General features: G+C 41.4%; 2 protein-coding genes across 2 annotated transcripts; one reads left to right on the top strand and one right to left on the bottom strand.

Annotated features, from left to right (window-relative positions):
* Nucleotides 1-2,482: 2,482 nt before the first annotated feature.
* LOC119729389 (monocarboxylate transporter 12-like) lies at nt 2,483-6,404 on the top strand. Its single transcript, XM_038202012.1, has 4 exons — nt 2,483-2,943; nt 3,624-3,767; nt 3,890-4,699; nt 5,099-6,404. Exons 1-4 carry the CDS (start codon nt 2,685-2,687, stop codon nt 5,212-5,214), a joined length of 1,329 nt encoding a protein of 442 aa, XP_038057940.1. The 5' UTR covers nt 2,483-2,684; the 3' UTR covers nt 5,215-6,404.
* Nucleotides 6,405-17,676: 11,272 nt separating this feature from the next.
* Nucleotides 17,677-18,561, bottom strand: LOC119728036. The gene has a single exon (XM_038200116.1). The coding sequence runs from the start codon at nt 18,559-18,561 to the stop codon at nt 17,677-17,679; it is 885 nt and encodes a 294-aa protein (XP_038056044.1).
* Nucleotides 18,562-20,028: the final 1,467 nt, after the last annotated feature.

Below are 20,028 nucleotides of genomic sequence, written 5' to 3'. Positions count from 1 at the left end.
CAATACGAATCGTATCAATTGCTGGACAAATTAAAATCAGTGAAAGACTAATTTCATTGACGGACTAATACTCCGAACGTCAAAATGACTAATCTACATAGTCATGTAAATCAGATTTGACGAAGTATTTTTGACGTGACAAATTCAATGACTAACTTTCTACAACCCAACTTATTACAGAGTGAGCCCGCCAAAATATGCCGACAAATTGTTTGACTAATTACGTTCGGTGTGTGTTTGTACGTGACGCTGCACCGACGCCATTTTCTAGCCGTTATTATATCGCCGCTCGACGTACATGTACGTGCGCAGCTGATTTTCGATTATAGGTAAGCATTATCAAAATATTACTTAATATTATTTTGCAGATGCGAAATGTAGTCTGAATCACTGTGATTTTACTAGCTTGTATAACAGTCTATACCTAGACTCGATTGAATATTTAATGTGCTCAAAAGAAAGGTTAGGACTAGGCCTAAACAGACCGCTATGTAAAGTATACACGGTCACACCAGTATTCTATGGCTACGCACTGGAGTAAATTCTGTGCTTAATGCGATTGTGTATTTACCGTGCACCGTTCCCAAAAAGGTTATACTCGCCCAACTACTATAGTGATATTTAAACGAACCGGAATGTTGTAGATTTGACTTATGAGGGCAGTTAATTTTAAGGAAATTTTAGGGTGAACGACGATGAAGACAACAAAACACAACACGAAAATAGAGCTAATACACTGCGAGGCACCGTTAATGCATGACAAATTAATATTCTGGTATGACTAACTACATTTCTTGCATTACTAATTGAATTTCTTGCATTACTAATTAATTTTCCCGTATTACTAATTCATTTTCTCGCATTATTAATTAATTTTCTTGCATTACTAATCATTTCAGAAATTAGGTCAAATAAGACACTTTTTCAGGACTAATTATAATTAGTCAAAATGACCCATACATGACAAACTATCAATTAGTCAAATAAGACACTGCGCATGACTATTTTGTTTTAGTCAATTGACTAAATACAATTTTCAGTGTTATAAACAGGCACCAGGGAGGCCACACACACACACACCCACACACCCATACGTGAATGTGGAAAATGATACCTGTACACAAAGTAGCATCGAAATACGCAAAAAAACAGTCACTAAGACACTCAAATTACACTCTAATTTGACTCACCCGAACACATAGGGGTGAATAGCAATTCGCTTAGGCTGATGAGGCCTGGATGAACCCTCAGAATTCTGTAATCGTGTGATTTCTGGCAAAGTACAGTGTGTCACCGACGCATTTTCATTCGCCACAAACGGAAAAAAAGGACAGACAATGTGGAACCAAACAACACGGTAGACTATATTACAAACTAATGCCCGTTAAAACGTACAAATAGTCATCACTTTAACTAAGGTGAGTTTGTCATCGAATCAATAGAAAAAAAGATTCAATATAATCTGTAAAATGATGCTATATAATTATCCCCACCCAAAAATGCAGAAGTGTATATTGTCCTTACAAAAGTTGCAGGAACTAGTTACCTATACAGGCGCGGGAACACCACATAAAAGTACAGAGTAAACCTACAACTCCTGTTACTATGCGACAAGGCGCAGCAGAATAAACGGTTTAAAGCCTGAGTGTATGGACTACAAATGGGGCAGATACCCTCAATAATATGCAACAATCGTCCTTTTTAACCCGAGTTACATTTGTCCACAACCATTTTGCAATGCGGAGACCAAAGTTTAAAGCCATGGATACCACAAGTACAACCTTGGGCACAAAAGGCAAGAGAGTACCCGTGCAATGGCTTATTGTGCAGATGGCCACGTAAAAAAGAAGGTCAATATTTTATATTTTTAGAATACAACCAAATGGGTGCAATAGTGCTGTAGTGATGGGGACTTTTTATACTTGAACTATAGGGCTTGCTGTCAAACCTCATTCGTGATTTTGCAAGCTGGTGTGAACAAACGTATACCCGGGCGAAAAAGGACAGTCATTGGCTGTAATTTCAGGCCTAATCCTGAATGTATAGATGCAAAACGTTTAGTTGGTTTTTTTTTTAGAGCAAAAACGAGTGATACTGAAGCTAGTCAATGTGAATCGAGTGATATTCTAACCCGAACCAGACGGAGGTCAGGAAGGATGGGTTGCATTGCTGACAAAGTGGACTAGAGGTGTTATTGGAATGGCGATACTCAATATATACACTACCTAAAACGTATGAAAAGTGTGTCTATTTATACTTAACAGTGTCGGCATATTGTGTGCAACAAACGTCATATTAGTTACACCTGAGTACATTTTGTTTACAACCAGCTTGCATTGCGACCAAGTTTGACCATGCATTGTCAAAAATGCAAACGATAGGTATAATAGGACGATTGTTGCATATTTTGTTGAAGGTAACTGTACGTATTATTTACGGATATGTGTGTGGGGCACTATATTATTTACAGGCTAGGCAAGCAAGGGGATATTGTAGCTGTGTGGGCACGGCGCTTCCGTGGCAATTCGCAAGTAAAGTACACCGGGTACCTGACACTTAAGCTGTACGGGAGCGGCCGCTCACTCATTCCGGGAAGAAGTATACAACATTGGTCAAGGCTAGTACCCGGGCAGCCCTAATTCTGAATTTATAGGTGCAAAACATATGGTTTATTTTTAGCAAACATGAGTGATACTGAAGCTAGTCAGAGTGAATCGAGCGATATTCAAGAGAACACATCACCAGTCAGGTCACCCGAACCGGACGCAGGTCATCGGGGTGGATGGGTTTCATTGTTGACAATGTGGACTAGAGGTGTTACTCGAATGGCGATACTCAAGGGACTAGGAATGATGCTACCGACACTACAAGATCAGTTTGGGACAACGACGTGGGTCATTGGTTGGATGACGTCACTCATGGTCGGCATGGGAGGTCTTGTTGGTAACTTGATGTATTTTTCCTTGGGAATCAGGGTGACGCTTTCAGTGGTTTCTTTGATGATTTAGGCTTCAAAACAGTTACTGCTACACTGTATTTGTCTTCAGTAGAATCTTGGTGTTTTTACCTTCGAAACTACTTTACCAAGAGAACCTTGTAAACAACTTCAGGCGTTTATAAAATACGTCGGCGAATGGCAAAAACCTACTTGCACAGTATAAAACTTATTATCTCTTCCATGCATCTTATAAAATGTTTGGTTGCGGTACCCACTGCTTCATCAGACTCGAACCGGCCACTCAACCCAATCTTTCCACTCGACTCAATCAGTGTAAGACGTCTGGATCTTTTCTGATTTTACCTTTCTGATTTTACCTTTTTTTTGCTAATCGTATACTTTTTTCGAGGTTACTTTTTCGTTCAAGACTATTTCCTTTCGTGGTAACGGTTGCCCACTAAATCTCCCCAGACTTTAAACCATAAAATTAGTCTTTGTCTCATAGCCGCCTTAAAATGGTATTTTTCTCACCTTCAGATACAAAAGTCACCTTGTTTTCTTTGGTGACCTGAAACTACTGTCATGATGCGGAAACTATTTTCCATGTCACAGCGCCCTCATTTCCTCAAAATATGACTTACTCTGTCTTTAAATGAATACCTACGTCATACTGCTTTCTTGACAGCTCCTTTGGCAGGTTTTCTTGGTAGACGATTTGGATCAGGAAATGTTATCATGGTATGCGGTACGATGATTGGCATTGCTTTCATTGCTGCATCCTTTGCATCAAGAGCGACTCAACTGTCGTTTATTCTAATACTTTTAGCAGGTAAAAAAAAAACAGAACTATTTTTGCTTCGATACAATAAAGGGTAATCAAATTTCAACATTTTTATTGTAAAGAAATCTCAAAATCTGCCGTATTTTTTTTTTTTTTTTTAATTTGAATAGGTTCGTCACTACGAGTGCCTGTAGTGCTTGCTAAAGAGGCTATTGGCCGATGCTATAACAAGAGCCTTGCAAAGGCTACCGGTATCGCGCGGACGGGTACTTCCATTGGACTGGTCGTGGCTGCGCCTCTCATCCAGATATCCCTCGACAAGTACGGGTGGAGGGGAACCATGCTGCTGATAGGCGGTATATCAATGCATCTTATCCCTTGTGGTGCCCTCATGAGGAAAATTAGAACAACACCGAGCAACAGTTATCGGGAACTTCCACAGAACGAGCCAGTCTCGGAAGATATATCTTCTCCCTCCACATGTGCCTCATTTTGGATGACAGTCCCCCAAAACTTTGATTTGTCCCTGCTTCGAAGTTTTCAGTATTGGTCAATAGCTATCGTATACGTTTGTTTCAGTTTTGCTTACGACATGTGGCTGATCTATTTTGTGTCACAAGCCCAATCAAAGGGGTTTTCCTTAGAGGACGCAGCAGTTTTCGTCACCGTAGCGGGCGTGGGGAACCTGCTAGCCAAACTGTTGCAGGGCTTCATCATAGACGCAGGGATACTACCCTGCTGGAGCCTAATGGTCATGTGCAGTATCGTTACCTCGTTTGCGTTCTTTGTAACGCCTTGGCTGGCAGGGTATTGGACAATGATGTTGACGGCATCGCTGGTGGTCATTTGCGATGGTCTCCTGTCCTGTCTGCATGATATCCTCACCAAGCAGGTACTTGGAGTAGAGTTACTGGCTGATGCCTATGGATGGATGGAAATCAAAGCTACTGTGATGAGGTTCACCTTAGGCTTCATTCCTGGTAAATAAATAAACAAATGTGTCGATGAACCAACTGTAGTCTGCCATATCCCAACTGTAGCAATAAATATTGTCCACAGAATATAGTTGGGACCACCCCATCTGATACAAAATGTCGAGTCTTTTCCAAGAGTAGCTTAACTCAATCATTTAGTTATCAAGATTTACTCTCCGGTCGCTGTTGTTATTTTGGGTACAAAAGATGGAGACAAAACAAACCTTCAGTACACATTTTGAGGAAGTAGTTTTCTTATAAAACCTGAGTGACCGTTTAGCGTTTTTCTGTGTTGATATTTCATTTGGTTTGAAGGCACCTCCACTTTCTTTCCTTTCGATAGATGCTGGACGTTTCTCAGTAACTCATTTTCTTTTCATATTTATTTGTTCTGTGCTTTCCCAGGTTGGATTTACGACACATCTGGAAGTTACAACGCTGCATTCGTTTTCTTAGGCTGTGTGCAGGTTGCCCCTGTGATCCCGCTGGTTGCTCTCAAATACTTCCGATGCGTCAAATGAGTGCTTCAGCTGTTCCGTATGACTTTCCGTCATACTCCAAGATACTTTCGTCCTAACTGACATGGTCATCAACCTTATTGTACGTATGTAAAGTGGTTGTTAGCCAGTTATTAACCAGCCTTATAAGGATTTGAAAGCCTCTTGAGTTTATGGAAAACAATTTTTGATAGACCGTTGGCCATGTAATGTCATGCTGACAGGCAACTGCAAGGAGACTTTTGCATGCCGATTGGTCATGTATATTTGTTCTTGTGCACTCATAACATGTATGTCTAAACGTAATCTTATTTAATCTCATGATTGGCATAGATTGGCACGTTATTAGATTACAATAGTGTATTGGAGGGTAATGTTAAACCTAGAAAAACAATCCGAGCTTTTTTTTTAATATATATACTGAGCAGTGTTGAGGGCATGGTATAGATTTAGAGTTCAATAGGGTTAGCTGGTTGTAGAGTGCGGTATTATCAACATTATTAAAATAGAATTGTATTCATTCCAGTCCAAGTAAGGAGACGAATGGGACACTTCAAGTTTGCAATGGTAAATGTTGTGAAATGTGTGTTTATTACAAAAACGGCAAATTAAAAGAGCTACACATTATGAGTATTAATGACGTTGCATGTATTATTAAAACGGTAGTACTTTGATGTAATGGAGTTAGTAGATGGGAAAGGACAAAGAGTATATTACGCAGTTTTCAGTTGAGAGCAATTGGGTAAATATTTTTTTTTTCCCCCTAAGGGGAAACTTATTTATTCAGAAGAAACGTTTCTCTTGCGTTTTACAATAAGTATAAACAAATAATATATTAATCATTACATACAAGAGAGAATGGATCCCATTTCGCATTAAATTTAGCAAGTTCACCATTTGTAGTAAATATAATTTTTTCTAATACATAGTATCGTTTTAGCTCATTCTTAAATACTAAAAGAGACGGTTTGCTACCATTCATCTTCATTTTGTAAATGTGGTAACGGCATAGGAGAAGACATAAATTAAGGGCGCTCCAGTTTTTGTTAAGTATGCCAAATAAAATCATCTCGTTATCTACAAACACATTAATATTCAAAGTCTCCTTAATCCAATCACTAATTTGAGTCCAGAACGATAAAGAAATCTCACAAGTGCAAAATAAGTGAATCGGAGTTTCCTTTTCTACATGACAGAAGGAACACAAGTCGTTCTCCCTTTACCGATCTTTACCAAATAAGAATTGACGCCCAGGATTCTATGGACCAATCTGAAAACCGACCATTTAGTGGCAGGGAAATTGATACTCAATTTTGTTTCCCATTTACCAATGAACTTACTCGCAACCTTTTTCCCTGAAGTAAAAATATGACAAATACGGGTAGAACCTTTTTTATCTGACAAAAGTATCTCAAAATTAAATGGGATAAAAGGAAAGCAAATATTTGACTTAACCCCTTTAAGTAACTCACGAAAAGAATTTTTGACGGCCTTGACAACTCCACCATACTCTAGAAAGTTAGTCCTAATACTGAATTTTAACATAAAGCGTTCCAAGCTCAAAAAAACACCTTTATCGTCAAGTAGGTCAGACACAAAGTTTGCCCCTTTGTTTGCCCAGTGTTTGTAAAAAAAATGCAATTGTTCCCAATCGTAATTCTGTGGTTCTTCCACAAAACATTGCTAAGAGGATCATTCTGATTAACTGGCACATGGCATTGCACAAAAGAACTTCAAGCATTGAGAACGTCAATCCAAAACTGGTTAGGGTGAGCTGTCCTCTTAAGTGAATGAACAATACTAGAATGACCGCCTTCCACAAAAAGCACATTCTCAATTTCAGTAATCTTATAAAACAGATTGGGCAAAGCTGAGTCCTTAGTGTTCAATAATCTACGGATCCAAGTACACTTAAGAGCACTGATGTAGGATCGCGAATCAATCATCTTAACTCCCCCGTGACCATAATTCTGAATCATATCTGATTCCTGGCAACTCTATCGCCACCTTTCCAGATAAATTTATACAACATAACATTTAGATTCTTAATTAAATACAATGGTGGGTCAGGGAGTGACAAAATAAGGAAAGTAAATTTGGATAAAATAAGCGACTTCACTATGGTAACACGGCCAAGAACGATTAAATTTCTTCTAGACCACTGATCAATTAAACTACATCAAGTAGAATCAAAAACTCTGATATAATTCACAGTCGTCATATTATCAAGGTTGGTGGAAAAATCAATACCAAGTGCCCTAAAATGATCTTGAGGACCAACCCACTTCACATTAATATGATCGCATAGACCTTTCTGTCGACCCTTATTTCCACCAATCCACACCGCATTGGTTTTTTCCATATTTACTTTAAGACCAGAAATGCTGGCAAAATCGCCCAAAATCTTGAAGGCTCTATCAAAAGAACGCTCTGAACCGTCTAAAATTAATACTGTATCATCAGCATACTGAGAAAGTCTATATTCTCTGCCATCTACCTGAATTCCCCTTAAAATCTTATCACAACGAACCATCATGCCCATAATTTCGGCGCACTAAAGAAACAAATAAGGGCTCAAACCATCACCTTGTCGACAGCCACGCCCTATTTTAAATGATTCCGATAAGAATCCATTTACTAACACCGAAGCTGTCGCTCCACTGTAAAAAACCCGAAACCATTTCTGTATAGAAGGACCAAAATTAAACTGGTTCAAAATTTTGAGTAAAAAAACATGCGAAACAGAATCAAAAGCTTTCTCAAAGTCAATCAATAAAAACATACCAGGAATCTTATGTTTTTCTGTATAATTAAGCAAATCATACATTAAACGAATATTCTCACCAATATAACGCCCTTGCAAGAAACCCTTTTGATTTTCATGAATAAGAGAGGAGAGGCATGTTTTAAGTCTCTCTGCTATACATCCAGAAGCTAATTTGTACGAAGTGTTTAATAGTGAGATCGGTCTCCAGTTCTTTAAAAATTGACGAGGTTTATCCCCTTTAGGCAACGAAGTAATAATACCGTACTGCTGAGTAACAGAAAGTTCACCGGTTTCATAACCAAAATTGAGGGACCATAATAAATACCACGATAAATCGTTGAAAAAAACCTTGTAAAATTCAAAACTAAAACCATCTGAGCCAGGGGACTTGCCATTTTTTGTGTTCTTCAAAACATTTAATATTTCTCGATGGGACAGGGGGCCCTCTATGCTATCACGTACCATATTTGAAAGAACTGGAGAGTCAGAATTCTCAAAAATAGATTGTAAATTAACTGTTGTTTCCCCTTCTGAAGACGAGTACAGTTTTTTATAAAAATAACGTGCCTCTTGTATAATATCCCTAGAGGATTTTAATTCGGTACCATCATCATTCATAACACGATTAAAAGTCTTGTTAATACAATTACGTTTCTCCATATTAAGGAAGTATTTGGATGGTTTTTCACCGTGTTCCATCCACCTTGTTCTAGATCTAATCATTACACCATCCAATTTAGTCTTACGAAGATTAACAAGGCTAGTTTGTTTAGACTTCAATGTACCCAACAGACTATCATCACCTTGAGCAACCTTATTAGACAAATCTTTAATTTCGTTTTCGAGACGAGATTCATCTCTGCAAGCACTCTTTTTCTTCCAGGCTGCAAAAGAAATTGTTTTAGTTCTAATCGCCATTAATAGCATTTCAAAAAAAGTTGATCATTAATAATAAAATGAATATCTCTGGGGTGAATGGTGTGTAAATTCGAGCGTAAATAAGGCAAAGCTGCGTAAGTTTCTACAACATCAGTAATAACTTTTTTCACCTGGTCAACATAAGTTTTATCTGCAAGAAGCGAATTGTTAAATTTCCAATAACCTGGTCCCCTCTCGATCTGATTGAAATCGAAACAAATATCAACCAAGGAATGGTCTGTCCGATAACCTGGCTCAATTTCAGATGAAACAAAATTGGAACTAAGTTCAGAAGATATTAAAAAGAAATCCAGCCTAGACTGTTTCAGTGTAGAATGCTGTCTCCAAGTATATCTCCTGCAGTTTGGGTTTTGAATACGCCACGGGTCAATAAGGTCGAGGTCCCTACAAAGACCCAACACCCTGTTTCTTGCTAAAGGATTGTTGACATGAAGATAATTATCACAGTCTAAATTACCGTCTAAAACTAAATTCCAGTCGCAACAAATAATTGTGTGAGGGTTATCAAACTCAGAAATAATATTATTAATATTCTCGTAGAAATCTGGATCATCCCTGTTTGGACCATATAAATTAATCAGCGTAATATTATGATTATGTGTTTCCAAACTAAGACTAAGAGCCAAAAAATTTCCGTTTACATCAATATTGGAACCAAGAATTTTAAACTCGAACGTATTGTTAAAAAGAATAGCCACGCCTCTGGCATTACTTTTATAAGAAGAGAAGTAACAGTCCAGCCCCCACTCAGCCCTTAACCTGTCTTGCATGGAGTCTGAACAATGGATGTCTTGCAGACAATAGATGGAATACTGCTTAGACCTAAAAAAAAAAATGCAAGACATCTCTCCTTTTGGAGTGGTCGGCTAGGCCACGACAATTCATTGAAGCAATGGACAAGTTACGTAAGCGAACTGTGTTAGAACGGTGGGAGCTAGACATTCCTTACATATTCAAATAACACAAAAGGATGGGCGTTGGCCCGATGTATAACCCGGTACAAAATGGCGACTTAAATGAAGACCATAATATTTCACAGTGACAAAGCTGGACACTGATACGCAATGAAAGGACATTAATAAGCAATGAAAAACACTATAATACAAATCGAACCATGGTAATGAATTCCTCTCCACACAAGAGAAGGTAAAACTTCACTACATGTACATTACACAAGTTCTAGCCCCATAAATGTGGCCTATTTACTGGACTGCCTCCGTAAACATAGGCCACACATCCACATGTACAAAAATCGTGTCGACTTTGCCAAATTAAGATTTTCACATTAAGGCTTAGTTTGTAGGTTTTTTTTGCTTTAGAAGCATACTCACCCTCTTTATAGGCTAATCAGAAAGTGCTGCCTTTTTCAGATGTATATTTTTCGTGAAATTTCCAGATTCATTTTTACACGTTTGCGTATCAAAATTTCAACATGAAATTTCACAAAAATTAGACATCTGAAAAAGGCAGCACTTTCTGACTAGCCTATAAAGTGGGTGAGTATGCTTCTAAAGCAAAAAAATCCTACAAACTAAGCCTAAATGTGAAAATCAAAATTTGGCAAAGTCGACACGATTTTTGTACATGTGGACGTGTGGCCTATGTTTACGGAGGCAGTCCAGTAAATAGGCCACATTTATGGGGCTACACAAGTTCATGACCCCGAGTTTTATGCATAGTTTAGTAAACCCAAAGGAAACCCACCTAATACACATAATTGCTGCACCAAAAAACCCCCAGAGTTAACCACCTCAAACCTAATTTTATCCCAAACCCGACAAACAAGAAAACAGATCCGAAAAATAAAACTCACTACTTTAGGTCGACGAGTTTACCCGCAGTTATTTGTTACTCTCTGGAAGGACAAATGACCTTACATTTCCACACAGGGTCTCACTTTTAAAGATTATAAAAAATAAAACAGCTGAATTACCCCCAAAACAAAAGAGCTAGATATGACATGAATATGAACCCACAAAGTGGGTTGAGCTCAGTTACTCATCACGAAACGTGAAGACTTGTCCGTTGCCCGATCTCCACCGACCAGCAAAGAATCGCAACTTGGTTCCTTGATCGTACAAAGCCTTTACCTCAGTTTTCCAGCGCCTCTTTTCTTGCCAGTCTTCAGCAGTTAGATCATCAACGATGAAGAGCTGGGACCCCTCCAAGGCACGGCGGCGTTCCTTCATAACTTTCACTTTGTCTTGGTAGGATAGTAGTTTGACCAAGATGTGAGCGGGCCAGCCATTTTGGTCTTGCCCGTCGCGGTGGGCGCGCTCAATTCGCGGGGGATTTGTAGCCAAGCCGAACTTGGTCTTGAAAATATTCTCGATCTTCTCGGAACACGTTTCGTTGACCGACCTGGGTACTCCAACTACTCGAAGGTTGTTTCTTCTGGCGAATCTCTCCTGCTTGTTGAGGTCCACTCGCATCTTAGTAAGCTGCTCTTTCACCGCCACTAGCTCAGACTTCGGGGAACCGACGGACTTTTCGAGGCCCCCCTGGCCTTTTCCAGCTCAGCAATCCTTTCACTGTTGAAATCTATATAAGCTGCCAATTTGACCTCAAGCTGTTGCTGGCCCTCCAGTAACTTAGACAGAGTAGAGCGAACGAAGACTTCGAACTCGTCATGATGGTCTGCCTTTCTGTCACCACGGGTCTCGGTCTCGGTCTCTTCGTCACTCGATATTGCAGGGAGCGGGTCGGGGGCGCCGCATGGCCGGTCCTTTTCCAACCACGTTGCTTCGGTGGCATGCTGTAAGCTGTGCACACGGTAGGGTAATTTTTGACAATAGGAATTACGGAGCCCTGTGTGGACACGTCCTTCTCCTACGGTGTCATCAGTCGAACTCTCCCGCTAGGAGACTTTTGCATGCCGATTGGTCATGTATATTTGTTGTTGTGCACTCATTACATGTATGTCTAAACGTAATCTTATTTAATCTCATGATTGGCATAGATTGGCACGTTATTAGATTACAATAGTGTATTGGAGGGTAATGTTAAACCTAGAAAAACTATCCGAGCCTTATTTTTTATATATATACTGAGCAGTGTTGAGGGCATGGTATAGATTTAGAGTTCAATAGGGTTAGCTGGTTGTAGAGTGCGGTATTAGCAACATTATTAAAATAGAATTGTATTCATTCCAGTCCAAGTAAGGAAACGAATGGGACACTTCAAGTTTGCAATGGTAAATGTTGTGAAATGTGTGTTTATTACAAAAACGGCAAATTAAAAGAGCTACACATTATGAGTATTAATGACGTTGCATGTATTATTAAAACGGTAGTACTTTGATGTAATGGAGTTAGTAGATGGGAAAGGACGAAAAGTATATAACGCAGTTTTCAGTTGAGAGCAATTGGGAAAATATTAGCCCTTCGTTATTGGATTATTTTCTTCAGACAAATCGAATGAATGTTTGGCTGCCAAAACTAGCATTTGTTTTCCTACTTTTTTGAACATTTACTCGCATCTGTATGAATAAAAATCATCACCGGTTTCACGAAGGGACGGGCATGTGGCGTGGATTTTGAAGAAAAACCGTTTTCGAGATAATCGCAACAGACGTTTCTCCGTTTTTAAAACTTAAAAAACTACTACTTTGCAACAACTTTATGCAATAAGAAAACCGTGACGTTATTCTTCGATAGGTAAACTTTAATTTGAACCCATTAATTATAATTAATAAAGTGTTTAATCAGCCAAAATTAATTAGTAAAGATGCCCGTCCCTTCGTGAAATCGAAAATCTCACTGTTTCACATTTACGCCCTTCTTGTTTTATGTGCTTTTGCATAGGGAAGGGCGCGCGTGTTAGATTACGCGCGCGCAGCTGAGAATGTAACAAAGATGGCCGTCCCTTCGTGAAATCGAAAATCTCCTGTTGACCAGCCTCGACTCCAGGGGCGCGTGCTCGTTCCTTACACTAACCCCTGGCTGTGATGATGACGTAAATGACACTGAATGGCTATTCACAGCGTACTGCGCGGGCATTTCGAAGATTGCACGCCGGGCGCGCCCATAATAATAATAATAACAAAGCATTTGTAAGGCGCACAGTATCTGACAAAAATAGTCATTCAAAGGCGCCGGTCAGTGAAAAGTCAGTGTGTGTGAAGGTAGAGGTCATTATGTGTGAGAAAGAAACTGATTGAAGAGGTGGGTCTTTAGTTGGCGTGTGAAGAGAGATAATTGGTGTATTGCCCTTAACTCGTCTGGAAACGCGTTCCAGAGACGCGGCGCAGAGCTGGAAAATGCACGGTCTCCGTAGGTCGCCAAACGAGTCTTCGGAACAAACAGTATATTGGATGACGACGACCTCAGACCTGATTTCAGTTGACGATGTTGAACCATTTCCTTCAGATACAGTGGGGCTAAGCCATGAAGAGCTTTAAAAGTAAGAAGGAGAACTTTGTAATGGATGCGGTACTGGATTGGTAGCCAATGAAGTTTGCGCAAGATGGGTGTTATGTGGGAAGATGATTTCGTTCTTGTGAGTGTGCGAGCGGCAGAGTTCTGGACAAGTTGGAGACGTTTTATCGTATGTTGTGGTAGACCTACAAGTAGGCTATTGCAAAAATCTAATCTGGATGATATGAAGGCATGGATGAGTTGTTCTGCGGCAGAGAATGTAAGTGAGTTTCTTACTGCTGCTATACGTCGTAGATGTATGTAAGAGGACTGACATATAGAAGAGACATGTCGTTCAAGGTTCATTGACTTGTCAAAAATGACACCAAGATTGCGGGCTTCAGAGCAAGGAGCGATATGTGTATCTCCTATGTGTATGTCAGAGATGTTGACTTTGTGTCTGAGGTGCCGAGAACATATGACAAGGTACTGTGTTTTAGCTGCGTTGAATTTGAGGAGATTGGCTGTCATCCACTGTTGGATGTCTTTCAGGGATGTTTCAAGAATACGGTGTGTAATAGTGTCATCACCAGGAGAACTTGGACAGAAAGTGGCATAGAGTTGTGTGTCATCTGCATAAAAATGAGGGTGTAGGCCATGACGTCTTGCAATGCGCCCTAAAGGAGATATGTATAATGTGAACAGCAGAGGTCCTAATACGGACCCTTGCGGAACCCCATGTCGGAGAACTGACCGATCAGACAACTCTCCTGATATGTTGACAGCCTGAGATCGATCTTGGAGGTATGATCTGAACCATGAAAGTGCAGATCCCTGTACCCCAAAGTGATACTGTAACCTATGTAGCAGGATTTTATGGTCAACGGTGTCGAAGGCTGCTGAGAGATCTAGCAGAACCAGGAGAACAACCCTTTTGTTGTCAACAGCGAGCATTATGTCGTTGTAAACTTTGACAAGTGCTGTCTCAACACTATGAAACATAGTGTACGCTGATTGGAGGTTGTCCCGCAGGATATGTTGAATGAGATGTGCATTCAACCTGGCTGCAACTACTCTCTCAACAACCTTCGACATAAAAGGCAAATTTGAAATTGGACGATAGTTCTTTAGATCATTAGAGTCCAGTGATTTCTTGTTGATGACGGGTGTAATGACAGCTGTCTTGAAGCATGTCGGGAAGTGACCAGTGGCGAGTGACTTGTTGATGATCAGTGTTATAGGGTGAATCAACACGTTGATGTGATCCTTTACCAACGATGTCGGTATTGGGTCAAGAGGGCAGGTCTTCGTCGGTGCACTCTTGACGATTTTCATCACTTCCGTGTCTGATGCAGGTGCTAAGGATAAGATGGGAGATTGGCAAAATTCAAGATCTGCCTGCGCAGGATTAATGCCGGGATCCATTTCTGCTAAGTCATTTCTGATCTTTGAGATCTTGCTGTCGAAAAAGTCAGAAAAATGGGTAGCCATCACATAGGGTGAAGAAAATGATGGGAGTATGGGTGTTGTTTTCTTGTGCAGAAGATGGTTAATGACCTGGAAAAGGGCACGTTGGTCACCATCACAGCCTTGGATTTTCTCTGAGTAGTAATTCGTCTGGTAATACCTGTATTTGGAATTTACCAGATCTCTCTGCGATTGGAACATCTCACGGTGTGTCTGTAACTTGGATTTTCGCCAGCGTCGTTCAAGTTGACGACGCTTGCGTTTGGCCTCTGCGATGTCATTGTTGTACCAAGGAATTTTTGGTTTATCTACAATTTTGCAGGTTTTGGGGGGAGCGTGAGAGTCAAGCAGTTTACAGAGTACAGAGTTGTACTGGTCGACTAAGGTGTCTGGCGTATCTGCAGGGCATGTGATGAGCGGAGATGTGGCAATGTCATCCTTAAATTTAGTGGGGTCTATCGCAGTGATCTTCCGATACGTGATTTTGTGCCTCACATATCTTGGTTTACGCAAGTCGAACCGGCAATGGACAGCACAATGGTCAGACACAAAGTCCGATGTGTCAACAGATTGTACGAGGGTGTCGAACTGTCGCGTGATCACAAAGTCTATTGTGTGACCAGATGTGTCGTGCTCGCGCTCGCGTGCTTAGCTTTGCACTTAACGTCACGTACGGAAAAAAAATTATGATTCAAAAGTCGCGAAGCCTGTACGATATGGATTATGTCAGCCGCGTTTTTCGCTAAAAAAAACCCCTGTATCTGTGGTTGTAAAGGCACGAAAGGGGTACGTACATTTAATTCAAATCTTTGCTAATTAACACAACGTCCAAACGTTGTGTTTGAAAGGATTGATTCTTCAAAATTACAACTTTTAACATTTTAAAGATGGCGTCGGCACGTAAAATGGATAAACTGTAGCCCTAATTATAATGTACCGTATTTTGGTACATTTAAATTACACAATTCCAGGGGTTACGATCGCGCAAGGCATGATGGGAAACAACATGGCGCTGCAAGATCGTACCCACGGGGCACGAGGAGGCGTGGGGGGCGTGGGGGGCCTGGCCTGGAGGAGGCGTGGGGGGGGGGGGGCGTGCGCCCCCTCCATGAAAAATTGTCACCCCCCTCAGTCGCCCCACCGGAAGTTTGGCAATCGGACAAGATCGCGAAACCATTATTAGCGGGTTTAACACAAAGTGCTTTTTTCAACATTAAAAAATTTAGTTTTGGCGAAACCCTTTTTTCGCGAATGGCCGTTTAATTGTTCGTCCCGTGGAACGCGTATAGCGATTCCTATTTTCTGACAATGACCATAAATTTGGTTTAGAACAACGCCCCCATCGAAAGATGCTGTCCAGCCCCACCCCCTTCCCAACTTTTTGATTAACGGAGGCCGGGTGTCCGGTGAAAAAAGTGCCTACCTTTGAGCAAGGATGAACTTGGGCGCCCCTCCACTGTCACATCAAGACCCCCCCCCCCTCCCCCTCCGCACAGGATGAGAACCCTGGCTTCTCATCTGACTCCGGGCGATCGAACGAAATCAAACACCGAAAGGTGTGCAGGCTGCGCTCTGATTGTACTGGACGCAATATTTATGTTAATCAAACAGATTCACGAAGGAAGTCACATGATTCAAAATTGACGGCTGCCATTTTTCATCATGTGACTTGTCATCATGTGACCGAAGAAGATATTTAGAAGGGATGACACCTGAAAGTCCTTTGGGAAGGGTGCCTTATTTGCATAAATCGTTAATACCTGCGTGTAATATATTTATTCCAATATTTAAGTGTATATATATATATATATTTTTAAGGGGTATTTTAGGGATTGTACTTGCATATTCTTACTTGAATAACATTTTCTAAAGCATATAATTGACTGAATAATAATGAGGTCATGTAACGATCCATCATTATGCCCTAAAGTTGCGCGTATTTACCTTGTCTCCAAAAATCATCAAGTAGTGTTGCCAACCTCAGCATTGATGAGCTTCAAATTCACCAAGTTGCTTACTAGTACAGTTACCTTATTAAAACCTTATGCTAAATCATGTGAACAATGATAACATTGTGATATTTAGCCCAGAAACCAAAAAAACCCAACTAGAACAAAACGAGGCGTTCGTAAATTGGGCTAACAAGTAGGTGAAGGGTTGCCTAACGTGCGAAACTTAAACAAGTTCAAGGAAATTCCCAAAATTATTTGCAAGAAATGTTTTGACGTGGACATAATTATTGTAAACAACAATAATCTCTTATTTGTACAAAGACACACGATCCAAGAATTTTTTGCCCTTGCCTCCAAGCTCTTTATTTCTCCCTGTCGGGCGCCTTAATTGTACATCCAATTAATTTATCCATAATCATTATCAACTTACATGTACATCCTAAATCATGATCATGTCCATCCAATCAATTTGTTCATAATCATTAGCAACTTACATCCTAAATCATGATCACAAATTAGATAGCATGTCTCTCATTATAATGCTTGTCAAGCAATAGCTTGTTCTAAACACATATATATATAACTGGTCTCGAACTCAAAGGAGTAAACTGCAAACTTGTAAATTCAAGCAACAAACAGGTCTTTTCCCCCGATCGGGGGCTTATTATATATGAACCCATGCAAAAGTAGTTCCCCGAGTATTACCCTGGTTATTCCCGGGACTGAGAGAGGTTGGGTCAGCCGCCCCATTCGGCGGATGGTTACTCCGCCGAGGCCGAGAGCCCCGTGGTCCCCGGGGTCTCCGGCGTCCCGGGGCACCCCGTGACAAGGCCTGGCGAAGGTCACTGGTCAACTTTCGTGACCACCTGACCAAGCCCTGGCACAGAGGAAAAAACAACCCCAAAAATTGACTCCAACAATTTTTTTTTTTTGGGCCCATTTTTTGATTGTGCGAGGTTACAAGGTACTGAGGTTGCGGCTTCGCTGGACAAGTGCGCCAATTATCTTACAGGAATCCTGCGGACTGCACAGCCAACATGAAATCACCAATGAGTATATCTGAACCGGCATCTGATAGATGGACACCGTCGCGCCTGAAGTACCTGTGTTCGTGAGTGGCGAAACTATGGCTGATAAAGGATGCATTAGCGATCCGCAGTACTCTTCTTTTGGCGTACTTATTCAACGATTTGCGGACATTCTCTATCTTTACTTGTGACGTGCAACGCTCATATCCATAATAAAACAACCTTGGTAATATTGCCGACCAAGTGAGATGCGCCTGTGGAAACATCTCCCTTGAGGATCTAATTGCTGTTTCGATCGCTTGGCGGCATTCTTTGGCAGGACATTTACCCAAGTCGTTCGACCCTAAGTGAATTATAATCATATCTGGGGGCAAACTACGACGCGTTCGTCGTTGGAGCTCGCTCGGAAAGTCCTGGAGAGTTGCTCCGCCTTTTCCCATCCATGTCACTACTGATTGAGACAGTCCCAAATTCTGCTTTCCTGTGGAGCTGGCTCTCTCATTTGCTCTCCGAACGAGACTGTCGCCGACCACCCAGACATTTCCTCTGCAATTAGCTGGAAGGAATACACAGGATTTTTGAGCCAGTTTTGCTATCTTAGTTGTATGCTCTATTTGCGGATGTATTAACGCCGCAGTTGTCGCTGCGCCTATTCGGAATGAGTGCGTCCCGTGCTGTAGTGGGGGGACTCCAGCGTGGTGTAAGACCCTTCTTAGTACCGCCCCGAATTGGTACTGTGTTAATGGCGCCCCATTTGCGTGGCAGAAGAGGGGGCCTTTGGCAGCTGGCCTGCGTACAAGATATTTTTCCATAGCCTGAACAGGGCACATGTTTTCGATACCATTGCCGTGTATCCGCAGCATGACTGCGTATTGATCGTTTATTATTGAAACCCAATTATAGTATTCAAGGAATGATTGCCACATTGTCAAATCCAGGATAGCGCCTTCGCTTAGGGTGATTGGTTGGCCTGTTTCTGAGTTGCTTTTTGTCATGTCCGTGATTCGGCGTAGAAATGCCCTACTTGGTTTTACTGCCCTACATAGAAAATTTAAGAGTCCTACCATGGACTGTATCTCCTTGCGGCAAAACGACCGTCTCGCGAGCACCTTACGTATTTTGTGCTGTGTCTCTACTAGTTTGTCCTTAATAATTCGTACTTGCATTTAGCTGTGAGTCGATTTCTAGGCCCAGAAATGTGAGTTTTGTTGTTGGTCCTTCACCTTTCTCGACTGCAAGGGGGACTCGCAGAAACCGGCACACTGCTTTGAACTCCCGATCCAGTGAAAGGCATGAGATTGTAGCGACCTAACCGGACTTCTTTTGTTACTTTTTCTAGTGCGATTTTTGCATTGATTTCAACCGACTTCAGGTTAGGTAAGTCTACTGGCTGCGGGGTCCTGCGTATTCGAGACTGAAACCCTTAGTGAATCCTGTTTTCAATAATTGCGCTGCTTCTTTATCGGGGTAATTTTCAAGCATGCTTATTAGGTTAGGAACTATTATCGGGGTCGGAGCTAAAGTTGACAGGGATATTGTATTTCGTGGGCAGTCAACGACATCTAACAATTTACTGTTTCGTTTTTGGGACGCGGCTACCTGTAGTGGAGTGAAGTTTTGGACATGTGACTTTCCCATGGTCAGTTGCTCCACATGCAATGCATTTGTGAATGTAGCGGCAGTTGGGCCTGGTACATTTCCCGAGGCCAAAGTTGGCTTCATAGCAGATACCGGCACCGGGAATGTTTGCTGGAATGTTTGCTGCGTTGAGCTAGTGCCCGTAGATCGCAATGGCCCGCCCCCAACTACATGAATTAACCATAGTTCTCCATCGATAGCTGCCCACGGCTTGCTCTGCCCTACCTGCTTCGATCTGAATTCAATATCGTACTCTCGCCACCCATATCCGGAGTATCGCGTCGCCGCTGAGCAAATAGTATGGCAGTACTTTAATATTTCTTGTGCGCACCCTGGGTTAGTGTGCAGGTACATAGCTGCATACACGAGAAACGCATCGGTCCATACTTCTATGGAGTAAATCTTATTTTTCGTCGGTGTGGCGGATTTAAGCTTTAATTGTTGGCCAACTTGGACTAGTTTAAGCTCGTCTAACGCGGGGCTGGGCGCTGTTGCCCCTGGTTTTTTTTACTAGTGTACTGAGGTTTACATATTCCCCCTTCCCTATTTTTTCCTTGATGCTTTGTGATACCGATGCCCCAAAGTATTTCACCTTGGGGTGATAGGGGAGAGGTCCCCAGCGCAGCCGCCGCTTGAGACTTTAGGGGCTCGATCACGGCAGGTATTGCGCTTAGTAGGGCGGTTGGACTCGG

This window comes from Patiria miniata, unplaced genomic scaffold (assembly GCF_015706575.1).
Source record: "Patiria miniata isolate m_02_andy unplaced genomic scaffold, ASM1570657v1 HiC_scaffold_20, whole genome shotgun sequence".
In the NCBI taxonomy this organism is placed as follows: domain Eukaryota; kingdom Metazoa; phylum Echinodermata; class Asteroidea; order Valvatida; family Asterinidae; genus Patiria; species Patiria miniata.
Note: the sequence above shows the minus strand (reverse complement) of the source record. Positions and strands in the feature narration are given on the sequence as shown.

Coding starts and splice junctions, on each gene's coding strand:
- LOC119729389 (XM_038202012.1), top strand. CDS start 2,685: ATGAGTGATACTGAAGCTAGTCAGAGTGAATCGAGCGATATTCAAGAG. Junction 2,944..3,623: donor CGGCATGGGAGGTCTTGTTG/GTAACTTGATGT, acceptor CTTTCTTGACAG/CTCCTTTGGCAGGTTTTCTT. Junction 3,768..3,889: donor TATTCTAATACTTTTAGCAG/GTAAAAAAAAAA, acceptor TAATTTGAATAG/GTTCGTCACTACGAGTGCCT.
- LOC119728036 (XM_038200116.1), bottom strand. CDS start 18,561: ATGCTGCGGATACACGGCAATGGTATCGAAAACATGTGCCCTGTTCAG.